The sequence below is a fragment of the Mytilus galloprovincialis genome, chromosome 9 (genome assembly GCF_965363235.1).
Source record: "Mytilus galloprovincialis chromosome 9, xbMytGall1.hap1.1, whole genome shotgun sequence".
In the NCBI taxonomy this organism is placed as follows: Eukaryota; Metazoa; Mollusca; class Bivalvia; order Mytilida; family Mytilidae; genus Mytilus; species Mytilus galloprovincialis.
Genome location: NC_134846.1, coordinates 79613556 through 79625006, shown reverse-complemented (window position 1 = coordinate 79625006; position 11451 = coordinate 79613556). Strand labels below are relative to the sequence as shown.

The 11451-nt window shown below is 30.5% G+C and overlaps 1 protein-coding gene across 1 annotated transcript; it reads left to right on the top strand.

The window, feature by feature from the left end:
• The first annotated feature begins 12 nt into the window (after positions 1-12).
• LOC143046079 (putative Golgi apparatus membrane protein-like protein CG5021) lies at positions 13-9862 on the top strand. The gene is made up of 6 exons (XM_076219060.1): positions 13-193; positions 2146-2300; positions 3954-4033; positions 4872-4997; positions 5867-5995; positions 9675-9862. Exons 1-6 carry the CDS (start codon positions 123-125, stop codon positions 9720-9722), a joined length of 609 nt encoding a protein of 202 aa, XP_076075175.1. The 5' UTR covers positions 13-122; the 3' UTR covers positions 9723-9862.
• Positions 9863-11451: the final 1589 nt, after the last annotated feature.

Sequence of the window (11451 nt, the reverse complement as noted above, 5' to 3'; positions counted from 1 at the left end):
AAGTTTATTTTCTTTTTCGAACGGTTCCTGTTGACGAATATGAACAAGTTGGCAGATTGAGATTGTCATAGTTAACATTTACTAAAACTTAGTAAAAGCCTGATAATTTGAAAAAAGCCAATATGGATAAAGGGGATGATATTGCTCTCAACTTTGGGGAAGAGGACGAACTAGATAGAAGACAAAAATTCAAGTAATATATTTGTGTTACCTAAAATTTATAATGACTTAATGTGTATCCAAAATAGAAGCAAAAAAGCCCATACAACACAGTCCCCAAAATGAAAAATATAAAACAATTCAAATGAGAAAAGTAAAGGCCTTATTTATGTACCAAAAAAAAAATGAATGAAAAACATATAACACATCAACAAACGACAAAACACTTAATTACAGGTTTCTGTCTAGGGACCGGCACATACATGTACATACAGAAACATTTTAGCAGGATCCAAGCCCTCTCCTAACATGGAAGTGTGGTGTAACAGTACAACATAAGAACACACAATGAAAATCAGTTGAAAAATGCATAACTCATCAGAAGGATACAAATACTGAAAGAAATACATCTAACATAAACACAGAGTGGAAATGGCCGGGTACCGTGTACTTGTATATCCCTACAATAAAAAGACACTGATTTAAGAGTACTTGCAGTTACTGACAGCTAGTTCAAAGCAACTTACAACTAATAAAAAAATCATGTATCTAGACTATAAGTTTGCTGAAAATAAAGGGTAGGTAGGGAAATAGGAAACACACATTTTTTTTATTTGGCCTAATACATCATGTGGTATAATAAATTGAATACATATATATCTTCAAGTTGGTGTCTGGTGAGAAGGTTCTGGTTTGAAATTTTTGTAGCGAAAAGATGTACAATGTAAAATCATAATAATATACACTTGAAATTTTTGATACGTTCTGGCCGTTTGAGATACATATATATTAATGGGATATATATTTACTGTGCCAAAAAAATATTCTAAGGAGCAAATAATAACATAAAAAGCAACAACTTTTAGTTGAATGTACACATCTAGCACGTTTTCTTAATAACTGGAGTATGTATGAGTGTAATTTAAAAATTTTATTTATAAAAAGGTTAAAAATTTACAACATCTATAAAAAGTAGGTGAAAATCAGGTAAAATTTGATGTTCTGGTAATGGTATATTTTTTATTGTTTGTCCAAGCATGGAAGTAATATTTATCCAATATTACTTCCATGGTCCAAGTAAATCAAACATTGTCAAATTAAACAAAAGTCTGAATTTTATAAAAATTTAAAGATGTTTCAACATGTTCAATAGTTTTACTAATATCCCTGCCAGTAGACTGTAAGTTATAGGATACAAAAGATTATTATTTACATGTACAATGTATCTGTACTTTGCAATGTAGCGTTACTCTGAAAATCCATTGGTTGAAATCCATTCACTATGATCTTACTCATCAGAATCTACCGGAAATCACCAATTCATAAAAGGAAAAGTCCAACGACTCGCCAAAAAAAAAAAAAAAAAATGTGAGATACAAGTACATTTGTATACAAGTACATTTGTGTATACATGTAGTAAAGTGTTTAATTTTTAAAAATATGTTTTGCCTTATATTCAAATGTTCAGTTTCAGCATTTTCTATTTAACCCTGCATGTACAGATCTAGAAATGACTCTTAGTGTCAAAAATGAAGATCATAGATATAGGAAGATGTGATATGAGTGCCAATGAAGCAACTGTCCATCCAAGTCACAATTTATAAAAGTTAACCATTATAGGTCAAGGTACGATCTTCAACACGCATTCTAGGCTCACACCGAACAGCAGGCTATAAAGGGCCCAAAAAATTACTACATGTAGTGTAAAACTATTCAACAAGAAAATCAATGGTCTTATCTATATAAAAAATGAGAAACGAGAAACACTTGTGAACCACATAAACCTATGACAACCACTGAACATCAATTCCTGACTTGGGACAGATGCAAACAATTGCAGCTTGATTGAACTTGTTAATGGTAACAAATCTTCTCCCTTTTCTGAAACAGCAGTATAACATCACAACATAGAAATACATACATATAAATTTAAAATACCTGCATACCTCTTCCTTTATTTTGAATATTTCTGTTTTTCTATTTCAGACATCCATTAGCAGTATTCTTTCATATGTTCTTCCGTTCAGCCGCCATTGTTTTATATTTTATGTGTGACTTCTTCATAGATAGTTTTGTGACCAGTTTTGTAATGATTGTAATTATGCTATCTATGGACTTTTGGACTGTTAAAAATGTTACAGGTAAGGATTGAGTAATCATAGTATTTTCTAGAATACAAACCTTAACCATTAAAGTCATATGAAATGAGTGACCGGTGAAAATTAATGTGTATCCAATTCTTGAACCAGTGCATGTATACATCATAAACTTAATAAAATTGAGAAAGGGAATTAGTCTTCTGTGTATGATTTTATCATTTTTTCGCAAACAAATCGTATAATCATCATTTTTTTTTACTCTCTGTCTGTTATGAAGTGAAATCATGGCAGCTCACTAATTGTTGTGTTTTGAAGCTGTAGTTTACCGATTGTCACCTTATAGTTAACAATCAACAAAGAAGCATGGATATTGAGCACATGAATAACATGTACAATCAGGTAACAGTTAATTTTAGTGACAGATTCATGCATATTGTGTCGCCAGATTTTTACTAGAGGGGTCTCATTAAGGTCACTTGCATACGGAAAGTATGTCGGCGAATTGCTTCCTGGAAACAAGCAATTTAAAGCAATTTAAAAAACAATTTTAAAAAAGTATACTTCTTCTAAATGTGGACAAATTAAAGAATTTTCTTCGGGAAAAGTATATGAACATAAATTTAATAATGAAAACTATCCAATTTGTTATAAAAACATATGCATAGGTGTTTTTTTTATTTGAGGTTTCATATGACTTTAAGGTAGAAAAAAAATATTCTTGGTTGATCATCTGCATCTATAAATTTCGCAAACATTTATGTAGGTTACAAGTAATTTCTTTATAAACATTGGAAAATTATAGCAGATTAAAATGTAGGGAAAATAAGCATGATATGTAAGGTGTGTAAATAATCTTATTTTGCATGAAAAATAAAATATTACAACTTATTAAAAGTGCAAATTTAGTTAAAAATATGTGGATCAGACTAGTTTTATTACACCTACTGCTTTTTCCACTAGCCTTATTGCACCTACTCTGATTCAGACATGGACAAACACAGGTCTATGTATTGTGAAATATCAGATAAGTTGCCATCAGATTATAAGTTTCAACAAAACCTATTTATACTTTTAAGAACAGGTATACATCCAAAATGTTGGATTACACCACAGGGACTCGGTTAGCAGATTAAAATTTTGTTTTTCAATGTTTTTCAAATCTTTTTTGGTATTTCCTGTTTATCTGTATTTCATTGAGGGCCTCAAGGTAGATTAGCGAAAGCTAATTGAGTCACCCTCTTTAAATAAAGTCATTACTTACTTACTTACTTATTATTTATGTTTTTGATGTTGACATCAATATTTCTTTGTATTCTATCAATGTGCAGTTTACTATCCATATCTGTATACTGAAATATCCTAAAGGGATATATATTGCCATTTTGAATAGCATACCCTTCTCTAAAAAGAATAATTAAAATATTTCTATGTGACTTTATACCTTACAAAGACACTCATTTCCTTCTTAAATGATTCTTCTATCAGAAAAAATGAATTTTTTTTTTATAGAAACTGCTCTTTGGTCGGGTTGTTGTCTCTTTGACATAAGAAAAAGAAAAATTTTAAAAAATGAGAAAAAAATTCATGAGTTATGTGCATCTGTTTGTGACATTTGAGCACTGTTCTTTTATCAATTTGCAGAAATATATGTCTTTGTATTTTGATAATGGGTCATGTGTTTCATTCATTTTTTAGGTAGATTATTGGTTGGGCTGAGATGGTGGAATTATGTCGATGATGATGGTAAAAGTAATTGGGTGTATGAAGCAAGAAAGGTACATATCTGTTGCATATATATTACAAATGTATTATACAGGAAAACAGACAAGTTTGATAGTTTTAGTTCAATTTGTAAAATTGAAATGTCAAAATTGTGCTAAAATTCAATGAATGTAACTTCAGATTTGACAAAATTTACAAAACTCACACATGCTGACAATTGATATAATACTATTAACAGTATAGCATATGCTGAAAGAGATCATGTATAGCTGTATAGCGTGTTTACTAAGAAACATCTTCAGATTCATTAAAATAAGAGTAAAAAATTGTTGCCAGAAACACCTATTTAAGAATATACATGTAGTTTGGGAGATTTTTTTTTCCAGCATATTTGGATGAATCAATCATTTAAAAAATTTTACTGTCTTAATTTGATTTATATACATGTTTTCACATTTCTGTACAATTTTGTTTGTATTCAATGTATATGAGGGTCTTGATAGAGTGTACTTCATTTCTTTATTCTTTAACTTTTATTTACCATTTTTTGTCTTTTTTTTTAATACCCTTCTCTGTTCTTTGTATTTCAGCATCTACTTATCATGCTTTATTTTATGTTTTTTGCTTATCTTTCTATTCTTATATTTTTTTTACAATTTATAAAGAACTATTTGGCCTTTATTTTTTTATTCTGTACCAACTCAAGACCCTGATATATTACATTGTACCCCGAAATTGTGGGTCTTATACATATAATTATTTATGAAAACACAATGATGGTGAAAAATCTTACAGTGATCATCTTCATTATAGAGAGCCACAGTAGTTTATTATTGGCATTGCAAATGTAAACAACAAATATTAATGTTGTAACATTGTAATATATTTCAGGGGGCACACAAGAAAAAGGTTACTGTAGTTGAAGCTAGAATATTTTGGTTATCGTTAGTTGCTTGTGAAATTATATGGATATTCTTAATATTCTCAACATTATTACGACTGCGTTTTGCATGGCTGGTAAGTATTTTATTTTATTATAGAATTTTAGTATCTATGTAATGATACATGTATGTCTTTATAGTGGGTATTGTCTATCTCCTGACACACTTTTTTTAAAAATATACATTAAGTTAAAAATACAGATTGAATCAACTGTTTACTTAGTCTTATTTGTGAGCCTTTTAAAATTATTGATTTGTGGAGGTTGTGTTGAAGGGTAACTGGAAATTTGGATCTGGAGTTTATTTTCCCAAAAAATGTGCTAACAGTGATTTTTATGTGTTATCCCTATCGTATGTCCCAAAATAATTTGCTATTCTCCAACTTTAGTTTGCATCAACCAAATGTTTGAAACTGATACACAAAGCTTAATACCACAAAGCATAGATTAGGTTTGAATTTGGGTTGCATTGCTTTTACCATTCTTGAGTTATGTCCTTTTATAACTTTATATGCGAACATGGGGATCATCTTTGTCCAAAAGACACATTATCCATTTACTTTTCTATAAATTCTTAGCAACAAGATTTAAGAAACAATGACAACTCATAAAATTTTGAATCAAAGTTCAATCCGAATTCTGTGCAAACCTTACTTGAAAAATGAAAGAATAAATTGCTGTAAAAACAGAAACTATTCTGAGGATTTTATCATTGGGAATAATGAGACTTGGTGAGTATTTCAATAATAAGAACTCACATTCTAACATCTAATACCTGGTATATATATCTCTATGCAAAATCTTCCTGAAATCTCTCTACCGTTAATAAATATGGCATTTTTGTCCATTCCTCAAAAATCGTAATAATTACTGAATTTTTGTATCTAATTTTCAATATACATGTATAGTAAGAACCACATATTAACCTCATAAATATTTTTTATAGATGATAGTTTTAGTTGGAACAGCAATGAACGGAGCTAATTTATATGGATATATAAAATGTAAATATGGTGCTAATAAAAAATTATCAACAGTAGCTACAGGTTTCTTAGGAAAACAATTATGGACTTCTGTAAGTATTATTACTTAATTCTGACCCTGTAATTAAAGAAATTATAGACTGACATTAAAAGATATTAATGCTAAAAAAAATCACCATTTGGTTTTTATACAACCGCAAAATTTGAAAAATTTTTCGTCGTATATTGCTATCACGTTGTCGTCGTCTGCGTCGTCGTCGTCCGAATACTTTTAGTTTTCGCACTCTAACTTTAGTAAAAGTGAATGGAAATCTATGAAATTTTAACACAAGGTTTATGACCACAAAAGGAAGGTTGGTATTGATTTTGGGAGTTTTGGTCCCAACATTTTAGGAATTAGGGGCCAAAAAGGGCCCAAATAAGCATTTTCTTGGTTTTCGCACTATAACTTTAGTTTAAGTGAATAGAAATCTATGAAATTTTCACACAAGGTTTATGACCACAAAAGAACGGTTGGGATTGATTTTGGGAGTTTTGGTTTCAACAGTTTAGGAATTAGGGGCCAAAAAAGGGCCCAAATAAGCATTATTCTTGGTTTTCGCACAATAACTTTAGTTTAAGTAAATAGAAATCAATGAAATTTAAACACAATGTTAATGACTACAAAAGGAAGGTTGGTATTGATTTTGGGAGTTTAGGTCCCAACAGTTTAGGAATTAGGGGCCAAAAAGGGACCCAAATAAGCATTTTTCTTGGTTTTCGCACCATAACGTTAGTAAAAGTAAATAGAAATCTATGAAATTTAAACACAAGGTTTATGACCATAAAAGGAAGGTTGGTATTGATTTTGGGAGTTTTGGTCCCAACAGAATAAGGGGCCCAAAGGGTCCAAAATTAAACTTTGTTTGATTTCATCAAAATTGAATAATTGGGGTTCTTTGATATGCCGAATCTAACTGTCATGACTCTGTATGTTGATTCTTAACTTTTGGTCCCGTTTTCAAATTGGTCTACATTAAGGTCCAAAGGGTCCAAAATTAAACTTAGTTTGATTTTGACAAAAAATGAATCAGTTAGGTTCTTTGATATGCTGAATCTAAAAATGTACTTAGATTCTTGATTATTGGCCCAGTTTTCAAGTTGGTCCAAATCGGGGTCCAAAATTAAACTTTGTTTGATTTCATCAAAAATTGAATAAATGGGGTTCTTTGATATACCAAATCTAACTGTGTATGTAGATTCTTCATTTTTGGTCCTGTTTTCAAATTGGTCTACACTAAAGTCCAAAGGGTCCAAAATTAAACTTAGTCTGATTTTAACAAAAATTGAAATCTTGGGGTTCTTTGATATGCTGAATCCAAAAATGTACTTAGATTTTTTATTATGGGCCCAGTTTTCAAGTTGGTCCAAATCAGGATCTAAAATTATTATATTAAGTATTGTGCAATAGCAAGTCTTTTCAATTGCACAGTATTGCGCAATGGCAAGAAATATCTAATTGCACAATATTGTGAAATAGCAAATTTTTTTTTAATTAGAGTTATCTTTCTTTGTCCAGAATAGTAAGCAAGAAATATCTTATTGCAAAATATTGTGCAATAGCAAGATTTTTTTTAATTGGAGTTATCTTTCTTTGTCCAGAATCAACTTAAATCTTTGTTATATACAATATACAATGTATATTCACTTTTTACTACCAACTGATAAATTAAAATAATCTTTACCATTCAGTGATAACAAGCAGTTTTTTTACATCTTAATATTTTATGATGTATTTAAATGAGTAGTTATTGTTGCAAACTCCATTAGAAATTTTAATTGAGATTAGTTTTGGAATAAGGGAAAGGGGGATGTGATTAAAAAAATTGGGTTCAATTTTTCTCATTTGAAATTTCATAAATAAAAAAGAAAATTTCTTCAAACATTTTTTTGAGAGGATTAATATTCAACAGCATAGTGAATTGCTCTAAGAGAAAACAAAAATTTTAAGTTCATTAGAACACATTCATTCTGTGTCAGAAACCTATGCTGTGTCAACTATTTAATCACAATCCAAATTTAGAGCTGAATCCAGCTTGAATGTTGTGTCCATACTTGCCCCAACTGTTCAGGGTTCAACCTCTGCGGTCGTATAAAGCTACGCCCTGCGGAGCATCTGGTCTGATATTGGAATTAAACATTTTATGAGGTTGATCCAGCCAATAAATTCTAAAATAATTAAAAATCATTCAAAGTGTAAACCAACCATGAAAAAATACCTAAATGAAAACTGCTCAAGATCTGCCTTAAAAACAAAATTCCTAAATGAACAAAATGTTTTAATTTCAATACATTTATTCCCATTTTACAATCACATACAGATCAGATTTATCTTTCGACAATAATTTATTTATCTGGATCAGTTGAGATAAGGTACAGAGAACATTCAATTATAATTGGTTGATATAAAGCATAGAATTTGGCAATACTATTCCGAACATCTTTAAAAAGAAGTCATGACTTTACTGATCTGATGAATTACAATACAGAATATTCACATTTTACTACATGTATTTGAGCATTTGACAAATGTTTGAAAAACTTCATATTAGAATGTCACTTGAAGAAGTTTACCATTTTTGCAATTTCAAGGAAAAATTAATGGATCTTAAAATACCTCCTCCTTTTCTGTGAAAACTTTTACCTTTGAGGTAGAGATATAAAAAAGCAAATAAGGACATTAAGTTAAGAAAACATACAAAAATGAACCTCTGTGAATGGGAAGATGGATATTAAATATTTGATGTTTACATGTATGTATACTTTATTTTATCATTAGGTCTTTCCACCTTTCCGTGGAAAGACCTATTGCTTTTCTTCTTCTGATTATTATTTTTTTTTCCACCTAATTTTTTTCCTTCGCTGTTTTTTTGTTTGGCAAGATGTCGCTTAGATATTTGGAATATGATATTGAACAGTTTATACGCTTTTGAAACCAACTCTGCTTAACCGAATACTTTCCCATATAAGAGTTATCTCCCCGAACACTGTTTTTCTTGTTATCTCTAAGGCTTCGCAACCGTATAAGAAACCGACAAATTTATTTTTCCAAATTGCTCGTTATATCCTCAGGATGTTCTGTTTTATTTTGACCGAAGCCGTATCGAGATTCCATATGAGAGTTATTTCCCCTTTTGTATTTGAAATTTTAAAATGTATTTCAAACTGGAAAACCATAAGTGATAGAGACCTAGGGTCTTTTGATTTGAGATCCTTGGTCCAAAAAAAATGAAAATTAGGTCAAGATCAAAGGTCAAGGTCATATTCTAAATTTTGATTTTGGCTTATTTTCACTCATTTTCATTAACCTTATAAGATATCGACAAATTATTTTTACTAAATTGTTAGTTGCTACATGTCATAACATAATAATTTTGGTTGAAAGGGTGCGCAGACAATAAATGGGAGTTTTAGCCCCTATCATATCTAAAATTATGCGTAAAGTGATATAACTTATTAACCATACATATTAAAGACCTAGGGTCTTTTGATTTGAGATCCTCAGTTTGTGACCTTGAAATTGAGGTCAAGGTCATAGGTAAATTTGACGTTGTAGATTATGACCTTTGCTTAAAATTCATATCTATACATCATAAAGCCATAGGAACTGACATTTTAGACTGATTTTTAATATTTTAATATCAAAATAGATATTTACTGGTGGAAAAAAATCTTCAATTGTTCTCTGAACTATTGGTTTTTAATTGTATCTTATATTAATTTTCATTTCAGATGTTATCGATGGGGAAATCCGAGACACAAAATCAAACACAGCAGTAAAGTGACAGATCTGTGGGACGTTTTAATAATGACTTTATCTATACATGTACATCTTCTTGTTGGGAATCTTGACATTATGTTTCATTATTTATTTCTCATATACATGTAAATATCATGAATAAACTTATAAACTCTGTAAATATGTATTTGACTACAAACATTACCCTTTAATGTACACATATTCAGTGAAGCCAAAAGAAATTCCTTGAATATACTTAATTTTCATCATCTGACACTCTAATTACATCTTTGCTAGATTTTCAAGATATTAAACAATAAACCAGTTTCAAAATCATATATGGCCGCCTCAGTGGTCATAGGGTGTAAGTACTGGCCCTTCTTTACCACTAGCCTGTCAATACTGAAGTTGTCTGTTCGAATCTGGCATGTGGCAGATGTGCTCTACTCAAATCTTTATTGACTAGGATTGTCAGTTTTCCTACTAAAGACCTGTGGTTTTCTCTAGGCACTCGTGCTTCTCCAACAATAAAAACAGAACTCCATGAAATGGCACAATAGTGCTGATTGTGGCATATTATTAAAACACTGTAAAGCTCCTATACCACTGTAATTCTTTAAAAACAATCAAAACTAACAGGCTTATAATATTAGCCAACACATTATAAATGAATTTAACAAAGACCAGAGATTTGTCACCTACCCCATAAGGCTGACTGAGAAAAATTGCTGAGGTCACTTTCAAAAGTGGACTGTTCATTTTGGGGTGAACAAGTACACAGTAAATCTGTAAGAATCCTTGTAACAACTCTTTGAGGGCTCCATATGTGGCTTGTTTGAAGGCAAAATTTCTGTCCCTATCCAATATACCCTCATTTTTCATTGGCAGTCCAAATTATCTTGACCTACATCCTGGACGGTCTCATTTACAGGACCTGTCTAAAGTGTATTTTTAATTTGTTCACTTCATCAGCAGACATGAAATAATTGCGACTAAATTTTAATCAAACAACAACCAATCAATCATACTGCCATCCACAGCATGTTCTTCATGGACAAGAAACACTAAGCTGTTCTATGGTTGGGTTGTTGTCTCTTTGACACGTTCCCCATTTCCATTCTTGATTTGATCACGGATAAAGTTCCTAAAATGTTGGTCAAGCACTTTAATGTATGTTGGGGGTGCACTATTTTTGTGAGTACTCAACCCTCACTATTACCTTATCAGATAAGTAATAAAATGTACAAACATAATCAATCAATAACAAGCATTCTGTGAGTATTTCATGGTACATAGATCCCTACCGGTTAAAAACAAATTGTATTGGAACGAAATTCTATCTTAGACCTATAACTAGTCATGGTGAAAACTATATTACAAATATCATAAGCATGACGTTATAAAAAGTGTAGAAAACTGATTATTTAAGAGAATTTTCTAAGTCCAATGACAATAACTCTGCTCAAAATCATCAGACCCAAATGATAATCTTTCAGAAACAAAATATGCCATTGTGATTGTGATGTGAAGTTAATCTTAACAGTTGATATTTACATGGTATTTTATGGTACAGTTTTACCCAACATCTAATTACTTTAAATGCAGAAACTATTCCAATGATTTTATTAATGCAAAAAATGGGACTGGGTTACAATCGCAATAATTTAAACTCGCATTTAATAAAAAATTATAAGATGCAAACAGATTTTTTCATAATATCGCAAAAATTAAAATCATGTTCGTCTAAAATGTCAAAATTGCATTAATAAA

Excerpts from the sequence above, each read along its gene's own strand:
- LOC143046079 (XM_076219060.1), top strand. The coding sequence starts at position 123 with ATGGATAAAGGGGATGATATTGCTCTCAACTTTGGGGAAGAGGACGAA. Across the intron at positions 2,301-3,953 it reads GACTGTTAAAAATGTTACAG|GTAGATTATTGGTTGGGCTG; the intron begins GTAAGGATTGAG and ends TTCATTTTTTAG. Across the intron at positions 5,996-9,674 it reads GAAAACAATTATGGACTTCT|ATGTTATCGATGGGGAAATC; the intron begins GTAAGTATTATT and ends TTTTCATTTCAG.